Consider the following 26439-nt stretch of genomic DNA (forward strand, 5'->3'; position numbering starts at 1 on the left):
CTGTTTTGCGTATGCATGTATGTATGTATGTATGTATGTATGTATGTATGTATGTATGTATGTATGTATGTATGTATGTATGTATGTATGTATTCATATATATATATATATATATATATATATATATATATATATATATATATATATATATATATATATATAGTCTAGATGTTCTGTAACATCTACTACATCTTAATTAGCTAAATTAAACCCCTCTTTTTATGTTTTAAATATCTAGATGAATCTAGTTCTTTCCTAACTATGGATACTGGGGCTAGGTGTCATTTTTCCCTTATTAGCTGTAGAGTAGCTGTTCTGTGCTCTGATAATTGCTGCTTTTGCTTATTGAGGCTATGCGCGCAAGGGAAATATTTACAATAAAAGCAGTCAAAACAAAACAGACACATTTGAAAGTTTGACCCCGCAGCCAGGGCATGTTTTCACTTCAGAAAGAAATTGTCACATTTTTTGAGTTTAATTTGAAAAGCATGTTAAAATAAAAAAGAATCACAAATTCATTGTTAAATATCAAGTGATATTTTTAAAAACGCTTTACTAATTCATAAACGCGATGAGTGCCACCTCATGTTTGCTTTGTACATTTGTTAAAAGTTTTTTTGGCTCTCATAATCATAAAACATCTAAAATAAGCAGATATTATTTCAATTAATTTGTTCAAGGCCTGCACGAACTTTTTGTTAGTAGTATTATGAAGGGCTTCCAAGTCTTTTAACAACTTTCTCGTATGGCGACTAGCCCCAATCTTCATTATTTACAACGCTCTTTGTAATTGTTTTAATGAGTTTTAGTATATTTTAGTAATAAATTTTAAAATAAATTATAGCAATAAATTTTTTAACTTTTTTTGAGTTTGTAACGAAACCCTTGTCTATATCTCATTTGTTTACATAGGAATGACATCTACTGGACTAGCAGTTTAACGTCGATGAAGTCAAATTTGTTTTTCTAAGAAATAAATTTTAAAAATCATTTGGTGTTAAAACAAAAAGCAAGTTGAAAAAGAAAGCGAATCGTGATGAGCAATTCACAATGCGATTTTTAGCATAAATTCATATATCAATTGATCTTAAACGATCTGCAATTTTATTTGAGATCTCTTATATTCTTATTTATTTTTATAAATAAGAATAATTTAAGTTAATGAAAAAGCCAGTTAATCCATTCTAACGGAAAGGACTTGTGCCCATATTAACCACGTGCCCATTTATCAAATTTTTGTGAGCACCGATTAAAGACATTAATAGTAGAACATTTTTTGTATAATGTGGATGTAGATATGATCTGTGTTTTATAATTTATGCCGTGTATATAGGAAATAAACTATAACATTTTTTGAGAACTTCTGACTGCTGCATAATTCGACGACTTTTTTCCATTAAATGTTATAATAAAATTTTTTGAGAGCATTTCTAGCGTCTCCAATTACTGGAGCTTGTGACTAATTTGTTGTAAATAAAATATTGTAAAATAAAGAGTGTTATGATTTATATCGTACAATGTTAAATGGTAAATCTAAAAAAGTGAATTATCTTTTAAGTTAGTTTGCAATAAAGCATAATTTTTTTTTAAATCTCAATTTTTGCGCTAATATTCTAAAGCTATTAGATTTATGATGGCTGTCAGTGGGTCAGAATTAAATCTGGTGAAAAACAGCAAGATATACAAACCTACTTTTAACTAACATCATAATCTGCTGCAGGTTGCTCGTGCGTCAGCTTTTTGACTTTTCATCCTTAAGATATTTGAATGGGGAATCTTCTATATAGTTATCTATCTAGAGTAAAATAACTATATAGAGGAGGATCTAAAAAAAATAGTTTGATAAATAAGAATTGCACCTGAGTTACTCAAGAAGTTATTTAAAACGATCAAAAAGCCTATAATTAAAGCTTGATATTTAAAAAACGATATTGTTAGTTGATGACCACATTCTAACAAAAAGGGTTTTTTTAGAAAATTTTGATTTTTTGAATTTCTAAACCAACAGGTTTAGCACTAAGCATACCTCAAACTAATAATATGATTAACACTTTAAGTCATTCATCTTGAATTCTTCTTGAATGTGATATGCTACATAGATTAAGGTTTAGAAAATGATATTTTTTTAACTTTTACTGTTTTTTTCTGTTTAAAAAAAAAGCGACTCGCGTTGTCAAACACCGTTTTAAGATGTTTTATGCGATTTTGCATTGATCGGATTTTATCCCGATTTATAGTTAGAGTTAAGATTTTTAACTGCTTGAGAGCACAATATCTTTAAACCATGTTGTACAAAGTTACCCACGGTTGTGTAAAGTAAAATTTTCATGCCCTTGGTCATAATAAAAGTGCTAAAGTATATTTTTTGTTTCACCATAATCTTCAAGCAAAAGTGTAAGGGGTGAGCGAGAAGAGAAATCTATCATGGTATCAAAGCAATGCAAGAGCGCTTCTAATGCAATTAAATGATGTTTTTTTAATTTAGCTTATGTTATTTTAATTAGTTGATGTTTGTACTTGAAAAGTCGCTGTATTAATGTGCTTCACCATAGAAAACTTACTAACATAAAAATCGAGATTTGCGAAAACAACTTCCAAATCATCTTGAGAGAATACTTGATGTAGTGAACAAAAATGGGTGTGATTTTCGGATTTAGAAATGTTATTTGTCATGTGATAAGACCTTTTTTTTGGTGTTGGTCTGTGTAATTAAAGAATGAAATAAAGTACCAAATCATTTGGTATTTTATGACTTTTAGTGATTTTAGAAATTATTGAACATACAACTCGACACGAACCGCGCTAATAAACTTCAACTCTCATACCCACAATTGGGTGCGTAAGGGAATTTCGTCAAAACACTTTACTGCATATTACATTTTATATTTTTTTAAAAGAAGTTAACTTTCAACGACCATAAACTAAAACAATGTTTCCAAATTCTTGAAGTTTTTCAACAGCAAAAATCCCAAGCAGGATTTCTCTTAACTTATCATTTGACTCAATAGCTTTATGTATGTATGTATGTATGTGATATATATATATATATATATATATATATATATATATATATATATATATATATATATATATATATATATATATATACACATAATAGGATGGCCAAAAAGTGCAGGAAAAAAAGTAATAAGTTAACACAACATACAGTCTGAACCTTCCAAATAGTTTTAACTAAAAACGCTTTAATTGAACCTTTTTCCTGTGCTTTGTGTTAAAATTCTTACCTGAATAGGCTAAATGAATAGGCTGAAGAGGATCAAATCTTTTGACAGGCACAAAAGGTACCCCAAAATCTTAAGCCATGTTACAGCACCAATTCCTCATTTAGGGTACGTATTGAGTTGTTGTAAAGTTGTAGTTCATTCCTAGCTGCCTCGGAAGCAAGAAGTGCTAAAGAGCTAAAGCTTGATATAAATTTTAGCAAGGAATATATTTAGAGGTAGAAAACTTTAACATTCTCATAACGTAAGCGCCGATGCTGTAAATGGCTTTTGCTTTCCAGCTAGTCTGATACATCGGTCCTGGAGCTCAAAAGTTCTTCCAACTTGACGGCTTTACTCCCGAAAAAAGAAGTACAAGTTTTAGTAGCTGACGATGGTCGTCTTAAGATTGAAGATTTAGCAGTTGCTATTCACAGAAAACATTCATTTCATATTTGGTATCAGAGAGTTCAGCTGAAGCCATATTGTCTAAGAAGGCAGCCTGAAAAATTTTCTGGTCAATTAATGTCCACTGTACTTGAGATCGTTTGAAGATACCAAAAGCAGCAGCCAGTACAAGTTTAAGGATCTAATGCCGACAACCGAATGGAGTAGAGGCTGCTGTACCAGAAGCTGCTTGAGGATGGTGCAAGCACTAGACACTCGGCCTGTATTGGAACTATTTGTTTCAAAGAACATATCAATAGCCAATTGTTTATGCATAAAAATTACCCTCAAACTTCAAGCAGGCGAGGATCATCTCAATTGGAGATTAGCTCGTCTTCATTGCGTCGCATTCTTAAAGATCCTAAACTGCTTCATTAGTACAATCTCTGAATGAAGCAAATTATAATCGAAGGTTTCAGTTCTGCGAAGAAATGCTCATGTTCTTTCGTAATGACCAGCAACTGATGATCGTATATTTCGGTCAGATAAATCAACGTTTTATGTTGATGGCATCATTAACAGCAACAATGTCTACAAACATCAAATCAAAAACCTCATGAAATTAAAAGCAGCAACTATTGAAGAGTTTGCGGTTTAATTCTAGAATAATGTCTTAAAAGTTTGCTGAACCGTTCGAAATTAAATGCAAGCATGTTTGGCAACTCAAGGAAGCACTTTTGAATACTTAACTTAATTAACGAAAAGTTTTATGTTTTCAGTTACTATAAATACAATTTGTTTCATTTTTCTTTTAACATAAAAATTAATAATTATTAATTTTCGTATAACAACTTTTGATACACTCTGTATTAATAATCAATAATCAATTTATATATATATATATATATATATATATATATATATATATATATATATATATATATATATATATATATATATATATATATATATATATATATCGGGTTTATAGACACATGTAATACAAACAAAAATATCTAAAAATAATTTAGTTAAATACAAAAAGAAAAAATTAATACTTCGTATGTCCGCCTTTGTTGATATATTTCAAGGCAATTATTGTAAGCTTTTGTTGATGTGTGTTCTTCAATGATCTTTCTTACTAGTACATCCCTCTCATTGCTAATGATCAAACCCTCGTCCTCAGTCGTTTCTGGAACTTTTTTTTTTTTTAGAAATGAACCTCTAGGCTGGGGATCAAACAGATTTTCCATGGTGTAGGCTTCTGTTTTGATGCTTCCCTCAGGGAATCTTTTTCCAAGTTCCTCTTTGAAAGGATTGCACCATAACACCACATTGGAGCATCAGGATCCTCTCCAATCCTTGCCTGCTCAATTTCTTGCCTAACGAAGCTGATATAAAGAAGCATTTTGTGGATGTAAATCATTTTGTCTGATGAAAGACTCTCTGACGTCTCCCAAAAGCATGACAGAACCATGAGTATTTTTTTAAAAACTACTTCGTGTTTTCAAATTGTTAAACTATTTCAGTTTTTTTTGTAACTATTTTAATTCATTTTCTAAGCCTTAACTAACTTACATTTCCACTTGTAGGGACAGGGAGAGTACAGCCTTCATACTTTATGCCTTGTCAACTACAGTAACTCAACGCTGGACAGAGTTTAGGACTTCGTTACACTTGATTAAAGTATTCTGCTATGTTTATACCAGTGTGACATAATAAAAGTTACAATTACTTATTGTCAGTAATTAACTTAGTTTGGTTAAAATCTTATATAAATGACAATTGCTAATACTACTATTAAACTACTTTTTATACTTGGCAAAGGTAAAACAGTGATTTACTTTGTAATACTTGCACGTGATGCCCATTAAATAGCAAAAAGAAGGTGTGTTGACGAGGTAAAAGGGCAGGTGATCACTTGAAAGCTATTCCACGACTGCCATATCTCTTGTAAGCTAATTGACGAATTTTACGTTTACAAATTGTAAATAACAATTAAATACAAATAACCAAAAAAATAAATTTTATTACCGTAGAATCGCGTAACTTTGACCTACAACCTAACTTTGGCCACATTCTGGAAGTTTTTTGTTTTTATTACATCTCTGTAAATACGCATCAGCTGATGCAAAAATAATTTTTTTACATAGCTCTGTAAGTGTTCTTTATAATGAATAAGATTTTCAGTGTACATCTTTTTTTTTTCTTACTTTTTATTGGCGCATATTAGTTTTGTTAAAATTTTGACCTTTCAAACTTTTTCTCATATCAAATATAAAATGATATTAAATCCATTTTTTTAAGGAAATATATTGCTGTAAAATGTCTTTTTTTTTTTTTTTTTCATAGTTTTAGCATGATTTTTAGGAAATCAGGTGGCCTATCTTAGGACAAAAAAAGGAATTTTCACCTAACTTTGGCCTGTTTTTATTTTTATGTGCTACATAATATCCTTATTTATTTTAGTAATATATAAACATGTATAATAACGTGATTATGTTAAATATTCTGATGAGACGTTGTGTCGGGCGTTGTATGACAAAAGGATCTCAATACAATCGCACTTCGGTTGGCTCGACTCAGCTATATTTGTTGATTGGTTTAAAATAAGATTGATGCCGCATATAAATGATCTGAATAACCCAAAAATGTTTATCGGAGATAACATAACAAGCCACTTTAAAAGCTTTGAACTTGTGCCAGGAAAACAACATCCACTTTATATTGTTGCCGCCAGATTTGACGCAATATCAATTTTCAGGAATGGTAAAGACCTCTCGATGTTTGTACATTTTTAGTAAATAGCTGAAAAATCTTCCACCCAAATGCCTTCACTTCAAAAATATTATTGATTTCCAAATCTGAGCACGTTCTCATTTTAGTCTAGTGGACGTTATGGTGGTATAGATCATGGAACATATCGCTATAGCCTATTCGAAATACCACGGAGACACAATCATGACCTTGACGAGAAGGTCCCCTTAACCACTGCACTAGTAATTGGAACAAAGGATCGATGCTTTTCTCTCTCCTTTTCTCCCATCTATTCGCCCCTATTCGTTAGCATCAACATAACAATTCAGCTATAACTAGTTTTTAAATATGTACTTTGTATATATGTTATATGTATATGTTTAATGTATATGTAATGTGCACATGATTGTTTAAATATAGCCCAGTTCATCGATAGTATTTTAGAATAATTTACAAGTATATTAAATGCCTAAATGGAAATTCTCTATCCGAAAACATTTTTACGATAATAAATTTTTTATAATAATAAAGCTTATGCTATTTCTTCCCTGTGGCATTTAGTGCTCGGTCTTGACCAGTGTATGCAAATACAAAAATAAATTACATTGTTTTAGTTAATGATAGTTAATGATAGTTAATGATAGTTAATAATACTTGACTAGAAAATGAACGCGATTGTTATCTTTGTATTACTACAAACAAGAATGGTAGGCCTAAAAAAGAAAAAAAAAAAGTGAGTGGGTTTATTAAAAGAGAGATTCAGATGACCGCTGAAACAAGACTATTTGATTGTTGATCTCCATGATTATTCAAATAACTTTAAAAACTGTTTGAAATCAGGAATTCAAAAAAATTATGCCTTAAAAGAACTCATTAGCATCATTTACCCTTTCCATACCCATGATTGCAGTCAGATTCGGATTCCCGGGTAATTCTCATGCGAAGACTGGGATTTCTTGCATCACCCATTCACATATGTAGCTCCAATCTACAGGGTGTTCGATAAGTAACGCAAATTTTCATTTGTATTTTACTTATTAGCCAATGAGAATATTTCTAAAATATTCTTCCCTAAACATATATAAGGAAGGATTACTCTGTTGCAGAAATCAGGTCGCCCGTCTTTAGAAAATGAACGAACATCAGTTGTGACGGAATCACTGCATCGTATTGCTTTGGAGACAGATTGCTAATCCACTCAACAAACTGCTGATGATACTAAAATCCCTAAAACATCCATTTATCATATCCTCCAAAAAAAGCTTCAAATGTTACCTTACAAGTTCACTATGCTACAGGAGTTCAAAGCAACAGACTTACACTTTGACTCTATTTTGCTAATTAGCTGCTTCAAAACAAAGAACTTTTAGACTCTATATTGTGGACTAATGAATGCCAGTTCTATATCAATGTCAAAACAAATACAAAAAACTGCAATATATAATCTAAAAAGTATTCATATGCTTCTTACAAACTACCACTGTTTGAAAGAAAAAAGAGCCACTGTTTGGATAGGTGTTTCCAAGACCTTTAATGTCCGTCCATCTATAATGATCATCTGAATTACGTCTCATTATGTAAATAAAATGTTTATGTTGATGATGGTTGAAATATTTGAAATATATACCGTTGAATTTAAAGTGATAACTTTAATATTCTGCAGCCTCCTGCATGTGATTCTTAAGCTAAAATAAAATAAAGTTTAAAGTTTAAGTACTTAATTAAGTTTTAAGTACTTATTTTCTACCAATTTCCTCTGCTACTTTCTGTACAGAAATGCAGCTCAATTTGACCTGTAAAAACTCTTCAAACTCTGTTACATTCCTAATGCTTACTTCGCTGGTATACTCATAGTACTACAAATCAAATGTTTACTTCGCTGGTATCCTCATAGTACTACAAATCAAAAAATACCGGCACAAAAAAAAGTACTGGGTAAACCTTATGTTGTAAAAAAATTTCACCTCATATTTAATTATTTAAAAATTATAGCAAAAATTAATTTCAATCAATGAAGACTGCATAATCAAACGTCATCAAAACTCAGATTTTTTTTTTACTTCTTGTTTGACTGAATAATAATGTTAAAAGAAATGAAGACATAAAAAAGAATAAATAATGAAAGTTATACAAACTTCTTCATTCGAGAAAAGATTTTTCAAAAATCCATTCTCCCTGTCTCCAATATGACAACTGATAAAAATTAACAGGTTCCTGATTTAATCAATATTAGATATTATTTTAACCTTGAATTACAAATCTTTTAAATAATTCATCAAAAGATAACATCGTTATCTTTTCATGAATTCTTTAAGGAAAACGCAAATGATGCCGTATTTGTAAATGCATAATATATATAATATATTTGCATAATATATAAAAAATGTTCAATGTCTTGAACCAAAGATTTAAATTATATAACTCTTTTTCGGCTTCTTTAAAAAAATAATCTTCGAAGCTTTCATAAAAATCAGATAAATATGTGGTGGTTTAGTTTAATTTTGGTATGTATTTTCTTTTAGAATTATGTTAAGATTAAAAAGATCTTTTGAACTAGTGTTAATATAACGTTACGCAACAGCTTGACCATAAACTTGTTAAAACAATTCAAAGTATCTATCATGATAGACCTTTATTTCTCCCAGCCACTGAGGGAACTTTCTTGAGAAAAATTTATTTACTTTTTAGGTTTAGAAGTTCAAATTTTTAAAAAAAGTTTAAACTTTTGTCTTTTTTCTAACTCAAGTACGTCGTTATTTTTCTTGAAACATGTAGCTGAGAGGAACTTTGCGATTTAAAAGATGTTAAAGAAAAACAAAAAACAAATCTAATTTATAAAGCCCAAAATTTGTATGTGTGTATGTGGGTGTGTTCTTTATACAAATCCACAGTTTTGGTCCGATTCTCGCCAAACTATTGTTCACAAGTCTAATATTTCTCGATGAAGGTTTTAAGCCAGGTTTTTTACCACCCCGGACTCCATATTCAGGTGCTTATGGCTGGAACCAAGTTCCTACCCCCTCTAACCACTCCTTGCCCCCGATGAGGAAGTGAAAGCGAAGAGTGGTAACTCTGTGGGGAATGGTAAAATGTGCTTAAACTTTGGAAGTAACTTCACTCCCTGAATTCAATAGTGCCATCCCTTCCCTAACCATGGACATTCCTAAGTCAATGGACCAGTCCTATAGGACCAAAACTCTTTTAACAAAAAGGAAGGATTTAAACAAAAAACTTGTGTATCTTCAAAACAAAAAAAGATATTTTTCATAAAATAAACCTCCATAAAACGTCCTATTTTACTATATATAAATTTTTATTTTCTTCAACTTTTTTAAAACTTGAAAGTTTTTTTAGTTTCCCACCAAAACCGTTGAATTTCCCGCAAAAACCGTTGAGTTTACCGCCAAAACACTCAACCCATGTGTGGGTTTGTTCAAGGCAGCCATTAATATGATGCTTACTGAGAATCACAAGCTCATAATCATAGCTAAGTGCCTTGAGGCCAGCATCCTAGCCGCTTCAATGCATCAACAATAAATGGTTTCAATTCTCAATGACGGTAAAAGGTTTCAATTCTCAATGACGGTAAACAGACAAACTCGAGATACATTGTTCTTAAGAAACGAGACAATTTTCCTCAGAGAATTGATGAATTCCACAGGTCTTACAACCCTTTGTAATGTCTTTTGACTAGCTAGAATACCCAGTGCATTCGCTGGGTTTTCCAGCTATCTAATATGTAAAGCCCAAAGCTTGTATGCGTATGTGTATGTGGGTGTGTTCTTTATACAAATCCACAGTTTGATCCGATCTTCACCATATTTTGCACAGACCCCTCATTTTACCAGGGGTAAGTCATAGGCTACTTTTCGTCCCAGAATTTCGACCCTAGGGGGACCTTATTTACTAAGGTCCCTTTGATTTACAACACAGGATACCCTAAGGAAGCAGAGTTTCATTACGTGTCTTTACCAAAAGTTGTTCACCACGGTCGGTTTATATATAAAAATCTCACACCCTGGGATGCCCTGGTTTTACCCTGATTCTGCCCTGATTTACTGCACAGGATACCCTAAGGAGGCGAAAATCATACAAGCTGTCTTTAACAAAGATTGTTACCAGTGGAAAGGAATAAGGAAAAAGCATAATTGTGACTTTTCTATAAAATCTTATTAAGTATATTTTAGAGATTTTCTTTTTTATCCCGGGCTGCGCTGAGTAGCAATTAAAACTATAAAATACAATTAACAAAACTTTGTTTGGGAAAACTGTATAGTATTTCCAGTTTGGTGAAATATATCTTAAAAGGTAATATGGTGCTGCTAAGAAGTTCGATGTAAATAATCTGTTTCGCCGTAACGTTTTTTCGTAGCAACTGTCAAGCTGAAACAAATCTTGCATGATTCCTACAAATAACTTGCATTTTCTCCAACCATATGGGAGAGAATTACAAAATTGGCTAATTCAAAGACTTGGCGATCTCTCAATTTCTGCACTTCGCTTTAGTTTCTGTAGCTTTTTGAATTACCTGAAATAGACCGATGATTCAAATTAAATATTCAAATGCACCGTGTATTTGAATATTTTATTTGAATAGCCTGTCTTTTTTCAACTGAAGCGAATATTACAGCTAACCTGACTAGCAGAAACAAAAAACGTTTATGTAATAAGCTTGTAGTTACTTGTAAAAACTAACTTATGCAACATATATAACATTTATATATATATATATATATATCACGTTTGTTGCTTCTTCTTTTAGATTGATGTGTCTACTGGTGCTCAAAATCTCTCTTCTAATATCAGTGAGTAAAATTCTAAATAACAATTTAATGCATTTTTAATGCAGAAGTTCAATATTCTATTTTTAAACAAAATCAATTAATAGCTAGTTGAACTCTGAAACTCTAATTCCAATTTTATTAAAACTTAAAATGTATAAAAGCACTTCTAGGTTAACTCAGCGACTATTTTTTTGATCTTATAGAGACATTTTGAATTAGAGAGTAAATTTTAGTTTGATGATAACTAAAAATCGGTTTTAGAAGTAAAACATAGTCACTTTATAGTTTTACTCAAAATTACAATGCGTTTCATCAAATTCCAAAAAAAGTCAGTCTGGCTATTTAAAGAAACGTTTTGTTAATTTTTTCTATTTATACATATTTTGCACCACATGGTAGAAATATTAATGAATAATGATGACGAAGATGAAAAATTTTTAAAGGATCAGCCGAATACGGTTCAAAATATTTCAAAATACTGAAATGCCGAAGATTGTGTGAAATGAAATCTTCTATTAACCTATCACTATGATGCATTAGCTGTTTTTAAATTTTAAGAAATTTTAAAAATTCAGTAAAGATTTGTTAATATCGATGAGCCGTTGGTGCAAAAAAAAAAAGATATCATTATCTAAATCAGTAAAGAGAGGGGGATTGACGGGGATCCAAGAGTTTACCAATCGTCAACCATCCTGCAGTTTTTTTTTTTTTTTGAGCTGTTGATTTCAGCGTGTCGCGAAGTAAACGTTTTTAAAAGAAAATTTTTCAAAACCTTTATAATGTATTAAACTATTTAAAAATAGTTTTATATTTACAAACTTATCTATATAAAAAAAAAAACAACAAAAAAACAAAACACGTAGTAGAACAAAAACGTGCTGAGCACGTGACACATCAGAGTAAATGTAACTTTTTTTTTTTTTTGAATTTTTTTTTTTTTTTTTTAATGAAGAAAATTATAAACTGTGGATTAACATCAATTTTTTTTTCTTTATTGAAAACTTAAAGCAAAAAAAAATTAAATTTTAAAAAATTAACCCCTTTTTGACAACATTTAAACAGAATGTAAGGTTAAAATTGGTCACCACCGACATGTAAATTAACAGTGAAAGCAATATTTAAATTATACATTTTTGTGCACAAAATGTTTATTGCCGATGATATATTTTTCTAAAAAACATGTTTTTTTGCAAATCCAGTTTTTGCCACACACAACGTTTTCACGTGCTAACACACGTTTATTAACCCTTTTTCTGCATTTCTTGAATAAAAGTCGCTTTGAACGATTTGGTTACTTATCATAATTATCACATTCATCACCATCGCCAGGTCTACCATTTTTATAAAGAAATGTTTTGTATATTCAAAACAATTACTAACCAGAATAACCACTTATAACTTTGTTAAACCATATTCCCAATCACTTATTAGCTGAAGAGCGGATGGTACTATTGATGTTCCTGAACCATGAAACTCATCATTTCCATTATTTGTACGTCTTGTCAATTTTGAATTTAGAATACCCTTTTTAAATATTGTTTTCCTCAGGGACATTTCTTTTGTTTTTACTTCATTTAACGGAGCAAATCGCACCTTTTTTTGATTTGTCTGGTTTTTTTTGGGCATTTTGATTTCAAAAATGAACTTTTGTTTGTACCAATTGATTATAGGAGCAATACAATAGTAAAAAAGTCCTGAATCAACAACTATGGAAATTAGATGTACCACATTCTAATAAAATCAAAGGTATTGACTTGTTTAACCAGAAAATTAACACTTTTTCCTTTTTTAAATTTTTTACTTGCATTCCTCTATGAAAAACGAAATATGTTATTTAAATAAATACGTTATATTAAACGTCTCTTTCTCTCAAAACTTTAGTATTCTCAGGATGAGAACCCAAATAAAATAAAAATACATATTTTAGGAAAGTCTTTGACAAACTATTTTATTCAAGAAAAAACAGAAAATAAATCAAGCTATTTTTTTACTTCTTAGTAAGAGGGGAAAAAATTCTAGCTCTAACGATATAATTTTTTTACTTAAGCTTTTGGTTCGGTTGTTAGCATTTTTGAAATTTGAATCAAAATATGCTACAACCCGTTTAACACAGCTTTACATCACCAATCCTTGTGGAAAGAAAAAGCTTTTTTTATTATTTTGAACTCGCAAATTTTTTTTTCGAAATAACAAATATTCCAAATATATATTAAGGTTAAAAATCATGTAAATTGGATAGAAAAACGAAAAATGTTTGAATATTATTTATTACAACTTTTATGTGCTACAATTTAAAAAGTTGTTTATTGTGGCTTACTTCTTTTTTTTTTTTTTGTAAAATGTTATATGTAAAAAACTTTAATAATTTTAAACTTTCGATATGAATGTGTGCGAGGCAATAATGTATTGTTAATACCATACTTCTTAAATTAGGAGCAAACTTTCAATCTAGTTCTCAACTCTTTTTCTCGTTCTCAACTCTTTTTTTGATATTGATATCGGTATGGTAATAACTTTACGTTTTTAAATCAGAATGGTTTTTAAGCTTTTCAAATGACAAACACTGGTATCTTATCCCCAAAGCATTTGCTGCTGCCATTCTAGTTAAGAAAATTTTGGTTAACTTTCAATCTGAGCACTTTTATGATTTAAGTAGGTAAGTTTTGTTTGTCACATAGTTGTAAAACAGTCCAAACTCGACAATAAATTAGACAATAAAGAGAATAAATTGCGACGATTGTTTCCAACCAATAATAGGTGTTACGTAACTTATTTATTATATTTTTTTTATCATTTTGAAAGCGATATATAATAGTTCTTTCCATTTATGGAGGAGGTATTCGAAATAAAAAGTTCGAAATAACGGGGTTCGAAATAAGTGGCATATATTGTATGAGTTCATATATTGCGAATGTTCGAAATTTACAGCATTCGAAATAACGGGCTTTTACGCTTATTGAGACTTAGTGAATGCTTTTTTCTCAATTTATCAAAGTTAAAAAAACTCTGAAGCAGGAGACAAGTCCTTAAAAGCTCAGTATTTATAGTATGTCCTGCATTTTGCCCAATTCGAATCAAATATCCAATCAGAGCCTGATTTTGTTTCAATGAATTTCGCTCATAAAAAAATATTTTTAAAATGAAGAACTTTTAAATCATCATAAGAGGAATAAGTATAAAAATACAAGTTAAAATTTAAAAAATTTCATTACACCAGAAAAAAAAAGTATATATTTCGTTATCGAGTTCTTGCTTAAATTTATTAATCTATAAATTCACTAAATAGATAACGTTGAGCTAGTTGAGTTACATCTGAACAGCTCAATAAAAAAATGTTTAACCATTAAAAGTTAAAAACTTTACTCCATTATAAGAGAGTTTCTCATGCAGAATATATCGGATGGTACGTTTTTTAAAGTATTGTTCAAAGCTAGTTGTTGCTGTTTTACTTAACTCTGAAAAATATTTACTGGTGAATTTTTGGTATTATGTGGTCTTTAACAAATTTCATAATGGAAAATAAAGATTTACAAGTATAGGTTGAACTTAAAGTTGAACTAAATTTTACACTTATCACCTTCAGTTGAGGATATTTAACCTTAAAGATAACCTCTCAGCAGTACAAGAAAGTTAATGTTTTGAGTGACAAAAGATTTTGGAAATTTTATAGTTCAAATACAATGCAGTAGAGTGATACATCACCTGGTTTAGCTTCAAGATTCATTCAACTTAAGTTTTTGAATTAAGATTTTTTGTTTTTAATCAAATAAAACTGACAATTTCTAATAACAAATTTATGACATTTTATAACAACATTTTGTGAAAATTAATTTTATAGTCTACATTTAGCATAAAATGTTTTAATCAATAAACATGATTCATAAAGAATAGTTTTAACAAAATGCAAGGAATGCAGTAAGTTATACAAAGTAATTGTTTGCAACACAGCAGGAATGATGCTTTGTTTTTGCACTATCCCAATGATGAAAAAAGTATTTTTTTACTAATAAAATTTATTAAAAGGAATTTGATTTTTCTGTGACTTGAATTTATTAAGTATTCTTCAGAAAACGTACAATTTTTTGTTTTAAAATGTATTTAACATTTTTTGAGTTGTGCAACATTTTCTTTTATTTTGTTTGTCAATAAATTTTTTCATTCCCAGTTTATTTATTTTTTGTACAGTATGGATGAACACTGTGTTGAGATTTGTTGCCAAATTTGTGAGAACCTGTGATCATTTAACATTACTTGGAAAAAATATTTTTAGAGAGACACAGGTAATAGAAGTTCGCAGCATTGATTTACATGCATCTAAAATGTCATTGTAATTAAAACATAGTTAACCAAGATATAGTTGGCATTTAATTGGTAGTTAGTCAAAAAAAAGTTGTTTTTAAATTTGTTGTTTACAATTGATGTGTTTATAGTTTTTTGTTTATTAAAGGCATAATTTTTGTTTCTCTTATTAAAGAAATTTTAACAAAAAGTAAGAAAATAATTACTTTTTTTTACTTTTTTATGCAATTATATTTTGAATTAAATCTAAGACTGAAGTTTAGTGAGTATTGGCAAACATTGCTCTACTAATTTCATGTAATAGTACATTTTTTTTTAACTAAACTTTTGGGCACACAAAAACATAACACTAAAAATAACTGTACCATTCTAATATTAAACTTTTTTAATGATTTTTTTATCAAGTTTTTATCAAGTTTTTTTATCATAAAGTTTATATAAGTTTTCTGTCAACTGCATTAAAATGTAGTTGATGACCTTTCTTTTTTTTACTTTCTTTAGCATTGAACTCTACTTACTTCATTGAATCATACACAGACCCAAATTGTTTTATTGGTCTTCAAAATGGAGATGTTACTGTTACTTCCAACAGTCTGGATACATTTGTTATTGTAAATGGTAAGATTTGAAAAAAAAAATGTATAAATTTTCTCTGAATCATAATTTTTTTGCATGTGTGTTCAAATCTTTTAGGTTTAAATGGAATACAATCCACTGTATCATTTCAATCTACAAAATCAAGTAATATGTATCTTCGACATAAAAGTTTTTATATTAAGCTAAATAATTTCACAAATACTGATTTGTTTTGTAATGATTCATCGTTTCTATTGCATGAAGATGTTTATTATCCTGGTTTTACTTCTATTCAATCCTCTAATTATATGGACAGGTTTTTCAAGTGGAACAGAATAAATTTAACAATAAATTACATATTAGATAAGCAGTCCAAACAGCAAGCAAGTTTTAAGATAACAAGTATGCACTTTTTTACATTTAAATAGTTTGTTTGGTTATGCATTTTTAAAATTATTTAATGAGCTCTTTTTCCGGTAGTTGATGGTATATAGATTTTTCAAGTCTTCTGAAATAGTTTCAAAGTTGTCACATCAAGTGGTTTTTACAAAATTAATTTAGCTGGCTATGTGTGTGTGTGTGTGTGTGTGTGTGTGTGTGTGTGTGTGTGTGTGTGTGTGTGTGTGTGTGTGTGTGTGTGTGTGTATGTGTGTGTATGCATGTATGTGTGTATATATGTATATAGTAATTGAATTTGATGGAAACAGTCATGTGCAGTGGTGGAAAAAGTGATGGCTTTTAATTAGAACTCTTATGAAATTAACCTGAGTGTATTTTTAATCATGTTAATTAAGAGATTTTTATATGAGCAAATATAAAGTTAATGCAAAAAATTTAAGGAGAAGGGTTTTTTGATAGAGGATAAGATGTAGAATTGCAAAATTGTGTTTGCCATAAGAAAGCAACATTTTGCACAGTATCATTTATATGTTTAAAATATGTCAATGTGTAGCTGTTTTACATTTTTGCTTGTTTTTTTTTAACATTCTTTTTGACCATCATTTTGATCATTAAACTTATGATTGTGATTAGATTTATCCAATTATCATTTATTGCATAGTATCGTACATAGGATCGAAACTCATCTGTGTAAACTTTAACTTTGATTAACTTAGATGTCGAATAAATCTTTATTATCTATCCAATAATTCTGGATAACCACCCCATTTTAATTAAGACTTTGTTTTGGTTTCTCTCAATATGTTTTTAATCCTAAATACATCTTGTTTTGTCTTTTGCATTTCTTCTTAATAAAATGTTCTAGCTGTGTCTTTACCATTTAAATCTTTAATCTTATATGTGACTGGAGTAGTATTTTGTACTATAGATACTATAAAAACTTCTTCAGTCCATCTAGTTGTATAACATTTTTTGAAGATGGATTTTTTTGCTTATTCTTACTTTATCACCAACTAAAAACTTTGATTTTGGTTTCAGTTCAGCTGTTTTAAGTTTTTCCACATTATACTTTCATTCTTATTTAAGCAAGTTTCAACAAGAGTCTTTTCAATTCTGATAGTATTATTATATTCTTTAACTAGGTCATCTAAAATGCTTATATATACATGAATTAAATTGGTGCTAAAGTATTTCCACGTTTTTCCTTTCATTGTATGATTTTATTTTTCTACTGTCAATAGGACTCATATTTTTCTGGTCGGATATAATTAGCAATAAATTGAGAAATAGCTAAAAAATCAGTTCCAAATTTTTTTTTATAATGATGTTCTCTATACATACTTAGGTCATTAGAAAAGTTTGTAGAACTCCCCTCTAAAAAAAAAAAAGAAGAGTTTTTTTTAATTTTGTTTTATCAAATGTTCAAAATAATGTCCATCGTTATCTATACAAAGTTGCATCCTTTCAAGCCATTTGTCAAACGTTTTTTTATACTCTTCTTTGGGTATACTTTGAAGTAGCTTCGTTATGCGAGTTTTTTGACTTTTGACGTCAGTATCGTCATCAAGATTTTTTTTTATCAAGTCGAATAGCCAATAATCGGATGGAGCTAAGTCTGGTGAGTATGGTGGGTGGCGAATTATTGTAATTCCAGCTTGGTTTAGACAATTTGTGACGGTTTCAGTCACATGGGGTCGAGCGTTATCATGGAGAAATTTGAAATTTTGAGTGCCTGTTTTAGGTCTTTGCTTATTTATTTCGCATATAAGAGGTTTCAAACAATTTTTTATATAATATTCGCTAGTAATGGTGTCTCCCTTTTCAACATAACCCAAATGAACAATACCTGTTGTTTTGAAGAAGATGTAGAACATGTTTTTCGGCTGAAACCTGTCGCATCTTACTAAAGTTCTTGGACTTTCACCTTCACCGACCCAACTAGCGTTAGCCGACTTGTGTCCAACTTGTCTCAAATAAAACCACGACTCATCCCCTGTAATAATATCACATAGTCTCCATGGACCGTTTCTGAAAAGAGCTAAATTTTCCTTACATGCCTCAACTCTATTCTTGCGATTTTGATCGGTTAACTTGTGGGGTATCCAACGTGATGTTAATTTTCTTTTTTTAAGTGCGTTGTGAATGATTTCGTTGATTGTAAAGCGATTAATCGATGTCAGGGCTTCAATTATATCATGTGTTGCATGAGGATTTTCTTCAATAATGGCTCGCACACGTTCAATATTCTCAGCTGTATACGTGGTTTGAGGGTGTCCTGAGCGAGGATCATCTTCGAGACTCTCTCTACCATCTTTAAATAAAGTAGCCCACTTGGCAACTGTACTATATTTTAGAGCTTGGTCACCATGAACTAAAACCAACTCATCGGTTATGGCTTGTGCTGAAACTCCAAGTAGAGCACGGGTTTTAATATATGCTCGATATTCAAATTTATCCATTTTTAAATTTTTTCTTGAAAACGTATATAGTAAAATTTAAATAACTTTTTAAATAAACATTCAAAAAACTTCAACAAGTACTTAAAATGTTCATAATTAAACGCAGTTTAAAATGATATATAAATATTTAATTATTTCCTGTCTCATTGTATCTTTATAGATGAAGTTCTACGAACTTTCCTAACGACCTAAGTATATTAAATTGTATTGGTGTTTTCCAAATGCTATCAGTTTTTCAGTCTGAAATTAGTAAGCAATTGAATAATCAGAAAAAAGTTTTTTCTTCAAATCCAACCTTCTTACATTCAAAATTTGGAAAATTGTCAAATGTTGCTAAATCTTCAGTTGGAGACATGGAGGAAATACAAGGAGAATTGAGCTATTGAAAGAAGAAGAAAGAAAGGTGGAAGGAAGAAAGGTTTTATTGACAAAAACAAAGTTAATTTGATCATCCAGTTAATTACAAGAAATCTGTGCTATTCCCAAAACGACCTTGCCAAAAATCTTGAATGCAGTTGTTTCCTTGTCAGAAAACCACTCAAGAGCAATGGTTTGAAGGCTTTCACAAAGAAAAAAATTCAGAAGCAATCAATTGATGGAGAACTAAAAGTAATATGTTGCCCATGGAAGCTCGTCAAACTTATCAAGCAAGAAAATTTATGCAATAATTGAATACAACAAAATGTACTGCAAAAGGGATTTCTCATAGTTGCCCAGCCATCAATATTATCAGTCAAAAGGTGTTTATGTCAGCAACAAATTTAAGTATATTCAGACAGAAAAGTTTACTCTAAAGATCCTCAGGTTGCTCCAAAGATCCTCAGGTTGCTCCAAAGATCCTCAGGTTGCTCCAAAGATCCTCATGCGGCAAGCAGTTTGCTCTTGTTGCCTTAAGAGTGCTCCGTTCATTACTTTGACTTACAATTTATGCATCTTGAAATGTCTTCAGAAAAGTCTTTTACCGTTTATTAACAAACAAAAACCAGGCCTTAATGGCACCTACTCTCAAAAATATTAAATTACTTTCTAAGCATCCTTTAAAATCTGTACAACCTGATTAAAAACTTTATATGATACAAAGAATTTTAATATAAAAAAAATTTGGAATTATTGCACTAAGTATTTCTCAAGTTATTGCTAATTACATCTGACTAAAAAGTTTTGAGCACAATTAATGCTAAATTTTTTCTTCATATTTGGTAGAGTAAATCTCAGCAATACCTTATAGATCTCTATTATAAAGTTCTTTACCTTTATAACCAATTTTCGCTTGGCTTTCTTCCATTGAATAGAGTCTTAAATGCTTTTGCTACAGTCTTACCAGTTTTATCATTCATAGGAATCAAACAGCCATATTTGGAGAAAATATCAATGACAACAAATATTTTACACCTTTGTTAATCTCGGAGAATGATTGCATATGAACAAGATCAGCAGCCTATATTTCATCAATACTGCTAACAATAACTTTTCCTTTTGCGTGTTTTTCTTTTTACTTGTTTATATATTTCATCAGCCAATCAGCATTCTCAACTTATCATTCAATATTTTATCTAGTTTTGTACCAGGTCCAGTAAAGTTGTGCCCAGGTGCATTCAAACAGTAGCTTATTAATAAGAGTTTAATATTGATCCACCTTCAGCTTTTAAGTCATTAAGAAAAGCTTTTGAAAATCAAATTTTTATGCCATCACTTAAAAGAGTTCTTTTATCATCATCAAAACTAAAAACCGATTTATTTAGTTCTTCAGTATATATTTCATGCATACAACTATGAATAACATTCATTGGTAACACTTTATTTATCTAATTTAACAAACAGTTTTTATAGTCATCAAATGCAATGTTTTGTTTATGTAAACTCTTTTCCAGTTTCTAAAAAATTTAATTAGCAAAATCTTTGAATTTTTTCTTGCATCACATATTCACATTTTTTCACACATTCACATCACCAGAACAAGATTTTAGTGAACAATTTTTATCTTTAGAGTTGGTGGAATTCATAATTCAAATTGGAAGGAAATAAATTTTAATCTTTGAGCAACTCTATTATTTCTTTTTCATTTAAATGTGACCAACATTTAAAGATACTTCTATTTCTTTCATCTTTTTCTTTTTCTGTTCTGATATTTTTCCAAATATTTTCTGGTATCCATATTCTCTATCTGTAACCTCCACATGCTTTAAAGCTCATTTCTGTATTCTTAATCACTATTGATTATGTATTAATATTTTTTTAAATTTTCTCAACGGAATTCCATACTTTTATATATGTAATAAACAATTTTATAACATTTAAAACATTATAAAATTTTAATTGCTCTACATCATAACTTTCATTTATGTCAAAGAATTTAGCACCTTCACACACATACTATCTTTTAAATCAGTATTTTTTGCTAATAAACATATATTTTTATAATAGCAGCATTATTTTTTGTAAAAAATTGTATCAAAGACTTGCTTCTTTTTCAACTCATCAGATATTGAGACCATTTCATTCCTTAACCCCGTGTTACCTGCTTTTTAACTAGCCAATAAAAAGTGAAGTCTTTCTAGTGATGCATTTGAATTACTAGGTACTCATTTAAAATTTTCATAATCTTTGTTTTGATAATAATTAACTCTAAAAGACTATGATATAGTCTTTTAAAAATTCAACTATAGGATTTCTTATATATATATAAACATCTCTACTTATTTTTGTTAAAAAATGTTCTCTCAATATCTTTTGTTGAAATACCTCCAAGATATTCTGGTACTAAATTACCAACCTGATCAGATCTAATGTTTTACAAAGTATTCTTGTGGAGCTTGATAATCAGGTTTATTCTTAATTGACTCTAAGAATTTTGGTTGCGTTATTTAACCTTTAAGATTCTTTCATGTCATTTTTCTTCATGTCAAGTTCATTCTTCTGCTCATTTACAGATTTCTCTAAATTACTTATACCTTCCTTAACTGATAGCAGTTGGTTATTATTTATTCCTGGGTTTTTACCAATCGACTCTGGCTATCAATGATTGGTTAATATTGTTTGGTGAATAGGTCTAGAGCATTCTGTTGACCCAACTTTTTATCAATAAACATATCTGTAACATATCACTTCACTTTGAGATATTCTGAGACTAAATGGTCTCTTTTTTTAACATTTTCAAGCTTTAGTAACGACATTCTTTTGTTAAAGATAATTAAAAAACATGCAGAATATGTTTCTTGTAACTTAATTTTTATGTTAAAAAAAAATTTATGTTGTTTCACTCTGTTTTCTCCAGATAAAATAACACTAGATAAGAATCTGTTCCAATCACTAGTTTCACACAAAGTCGTTTATGTTGCTCATAGCTTATACTCTACCTTTGTTAATGAATAATATTTTTTTATCTTCATCAATCCTATTACATGTTTTTGTTTTATCTCTTGCCTTAACTGTCAATACTTTGTCAATTCACTTAGAACATCAAGACACTCCTCTTGTGAAACAAAGTTGTCAATAAATGCTTTTGAAGCAATATCACTAAGAGTGCTCAACTTTGTCTCTGCTAATGTTTTTATCTTTTCATTCCTTCAGCCTTTTTAATAAACTTTTTAATAAAAACTTATCTACAATACTTAGTAATTGCAAGCCTAAATCTGTTACCTCAATAGCTTTTTATTACTGGTCCTGGAATAATAGTGGATATTAGTCCAACACTAGCAATACCTTATCGTGTAGATATGGCTGTAAGTGTTTTATTAGTATTACTAATTCCATTTGAGATTAATGATATTTTTTACTTAGCTTTTCTCTAGTGGCCTGCTCAGATTTTAATAAAGACTGAATCTCATTAGTCTTTTGCAATCTATACCCAGAACCAGTAGCATGATTATAATTAATGTCTAATTTATGCACTGGAATAATCCAACATACAAAAAGCTTTACCTTTTTCAATGAGTACATCAGTATCAGAATTGTTCTTAATAGTCATAACATAATTATCAACACTTTCTAGTAAAGTTTCACTTTGTAAAGTTAACTTTCATTTTAAAACATATTTTAAAGAAATCACACCAAAACATTAATAACAATAAAATCATAGTTTTTCTGGCTGGTGTTGTAAGATCTTCTTGATCTACCATAAAACTGGTGATTTCTTTATAGCTGGTTTTTTAAAAGTCTGCTTTGGCTTCCAATACTCACATTTTTGGCTGTGGTCTTGTTTTTACTTCTGATATAAATTTGTGAATAAGTATTTTTACTTAAAAAAATTTTTTTCTTTTGATTAATTATTGTTTACTTAAAATAATAATTCAAAACATTCCTCTTAACAGAGGTATAGAGCTAAAAGGACTATTTGTTTCTAGTAGTAAACCATGTCCAGTTTTTTACCTTTGTAACTAACATAAGATCCATCACCTAGTTCTCCAATTCCAAATCCAGTATATGGTGATAGATGCAAATCTTTTCCATCAATTTCAATCTTACAAAAACTTTAACCTTTTTAAGAGAGTCCTTTCCCATGTCCACTTCCAACTTATTTTGGAACACCAGCACTAGCAAGACCAGATTGAGTACCTACTCCATTTGCTGATAATGCAGTTCTTGCAACTGTTGGTAAAAGAGAAGATGCAAGTCCAGCTAACAAATCTAAAAAATCCACCATTAATCATAGTATTACAAGTTACTTGACTTTTGTTCGTTATAGTAGTTAGCCCATTATCATTCTCAAATGCATTTACAATCTTTTTAATTTTTGTCTGTAAAAGCAAGCTCATCTGGATTTTTATTTTCTTCATAATTTAAATAAATACTTATTGATTCATTTAGTATGAGAGCGTTTTGTAATTTTTTGCTTTTGCCCATTAGGTATTCTAACAAATACATTTGTATACCTCATTTTATTAAAATATAAAAATATTATAATTAAAATATTTACTTAACTCATCATTTAAATAGGTTAGCTCTTCATTTTGCCTACTTAATATTTCAATATCATCATCTTAAGCTATGAAAAATTAAGTAAATGAAGTTGTAATGATGAAAGCTGCTAAGCTTTATGTAAATGAATACATAACAAATTATGCTGAATACTTATATTAAGTTGATAGAAGATGGAGTACAAAAGTAACATATGATACTATTACTCAAATAATCTCTTCCCTTTTTGATAAAGCTCTTCATGGTTTAAAAATTTTTGGGAAAACACTTATTAGTTTAAAGATTTTTTAAGGAAAACCCATGTATGTATGTATGTATGTATGTATGTATGTATGTATGTATGTATGTATGTATGTATGTATGTATGTATGTATGTATGTATGTATGTATGTATGTATGTATGTTTGCATGTATGTATGCATGTATGTATGTATGTATGTATGTATGTATGTATGTATGTATGTATGTATGTATGTATGTATGTATGTATGTATGTATGTATGTATGTATGTATGTATACAGTGGTGGTTACAGAAATAGCACACCTAAAATTATCTTCATTAAAGTTAATAGATCTTCTTTCTTTATTATGGAAATTAAAAAAATAGTGTTAATTAATTTACATTTATTACTGAAGTATAACTATAATTATACCAAGGAAATTGTTGAACTTAATGAATGTTCAATTTAAATAAAGTTTTTTCCACAATTGAGTTTTCAAGGGACCAAGCAAAACAGTTCAAGATAATAAAAAATTGAGTCAGCTGTTTTCAAGTTACCAGGATTTAACTGTATTGTATTGAGTAGCCTTTATTCTGGTGTTGTTATCTACTTTGACTAAATAGACTAAAAGTTGACTAGTTGAAAGTCGAAATTAGATGACTTTGAAAATTCAAATAATCAATTTTATTGGCTGTGGGTCTCCTACCACTAATTGACTAAAAGTTGATTTAGTCGAGTAATCATCCTAAAATCCTTATTACAATTTTTTCACTTGATTTAGTTTTGTCAATCTCTAATGTTGTTTTGATGCTGATCATAACAATATTAGAGATTTATAAAATTATATATATATATGTGTGTGTGTGTGTGTGTGTGTGTGTGTGTGTGTGTGTGTGTGTGTGTGTGTGTGTGTGTGTGTGTGTGTGTGTGTGTGTGTGTGTGTGTGTGTGTGTGTGTGTGTGTGTGTGTGTGTGTGTATGGATACTTATATATAAATAATTATATATATATATATATATATATATATATATATATATATATATATATATATATATATATATATATATGTACATATGTGTATAAATATGGGGAGTTGCTATTGCAATAATCACCACTGCATATATACATATGTATATAAATATATATATGCATATATATCTATATATGTATAGATATATATTTGCATATATATATGCATACATATATATATATATAAATTATATTTATATATATAATTTATATATACAGATATATATATATATATATATACACGTTTTAAATTTTTAGTTCATTAAATTTGTATTTTACTATATTTTACTATTATTATTATTATTATTAATATTATTATTATTATTATTATTTTTATTGTTATTATTATTGTTATTATTATTATTATTATTATTATTATTATTATTTTTTTTTTTTTTTTTTTCCAGATATATGGGGAAACTGGAATGAGTGGTCAAATTGTAGTTCAACACTTGGTAGCAGTATTATGAATAGAACAAGGACATGCAACAAAAATTATTCTTGCCAAGGAAACAGTACAGAGTTTCAAGAATGTAATAGCAGCAAAACTTTTGAAGGTGTCCAAAATATTCCAATTATATATACAGTTTATACAATACATTAATTACTAAATAGTATTAACTTAACAGAAGTTTTCTTTAATGATAATTACAGAATGTTCAACATTTGTTATTAATAAAAAGTATTAAATATCAAAAATTTCTACTATATAATATAAATTATTTAAAATATTTTCCTAAAGCTTAACAGGAGGGTATGCAAATGTTATTGTATCAGTTTGCTTGTAGTTTTTACTAGAAAATAGTATATTCTCTAAACTTTTCAGCATTTTTTTTCATTTTGTTGAGTTCAAAGTTTAGCAATAGTATAAAAACAGTTAATTAAGAATAATAAATATTTGAATTAGTTGTATAATTTAAAGACTGTCCTGAATGATAATGACACATGTGGTTTTTGAAATCTTTCAAGACCCACTTAATATTTATAATTTTTGATGGTTTTAATGCAAATTTATCTCCCTTTCAAATGCTGCTCTTGTCTTCTGTATTAGTACTGCTGAATTTTGGTACTTGACTTGTTAATGGTTATGAAAGGTTCCTTGGTCATTTCAAAGAATGCATTGTTAACATGGCAGCCAATTTCTCAGTCCTGTATCCTACTTGTCCTCCAGATTCAATATGTTTTCTGTAAACTTCTCTGTCTTCAATGCAAAGCCAGTTTTCACTCGGTTTTGCAATATCAAAGAGATGATGAAGATGTAATATCAAAGAGGTAGCTTTTTTTCAAACTCTTCATTTGGTCGTTTTCTATGTTTTTCAAACATTTGTATAAGCTTATCAATCTCTGCTAAAACTTGTTGCTTAGAAACAAAAGGGAAATTCAGCTTCG

At 29.2% G+C, this 26439-nt stretch overlaps 2 protein-coding genes across 4 annotated transcripts in view; both read left to right on the top strand.

Moving 5' to 3' along the window:
- The window catches only part of LOC145186642 (uncharacterized), a 39825-nt gene extending 38332 nt beyond the window's left edge, over positions 1 to 1493 (top strand). For all 3 annotated transcript variants that reach the window (XM_090095355.1, XM_090095357.1, XM_090095358.1), the window contains one exon: positions 913 to 1493. In XM_090095355.1, coding sequence (XP_089951481.1) covers positions 913 to 941 — 29 coding nt within the window. In that variant the 3' untranslated portion in view covers positions 942 to 1493. The remainder of the gene's footprint in view (positions 1 to 912) is intronic.
- A 7282-nt stretch (positions 1494 to 8775) lies between these two features.
- Positions 8776 to 26439, top strand: part of LOC145186731 (uncharacterized) — a 99025-nt gene continuing 81361 nt past the window's right edge. Inside the window, exons 1-5 of the mRNA XM_090094547.1 lie at positions 8776 to 8869; positions 11128 to 11170; positions 15950 to 16066; positions 16142 to 16426; positions 25458 to 25607. Coding sequence (XP_089950673.1) covers positions 8846 to 8869; positions 11128 to 11170; positions 15950 to 16066; positions 16142 to 16426; positions 25458 to 25607 — 619 coding nt within the window. The 5' untranslated portion in view covers positions 8776 to 8845. The remainder of the gene's footprint in view (positions 8870 to 11127; positions 11171 to 15949; positions 16067 to 16141; positions 16427 to 25457; positions 25608 to 26439) is intronic.

Source organism: Hydra viridissima, unplaced genomic scaffold (genome assembly GCF_058129835.1).
Source record: "Hydra viridissima isolate aposymbiotic clone 2 unplaced genomic scaffold, HvirCarnegie_v1 scaffold_8, whole genome shotgun sequence".
Lineage (NCBI taxonomy): Eukaryota > Metazoa > Cnidaria > Hydrozoa > Anthoathecata > Hydridae > Hydra > Hydra viridissima.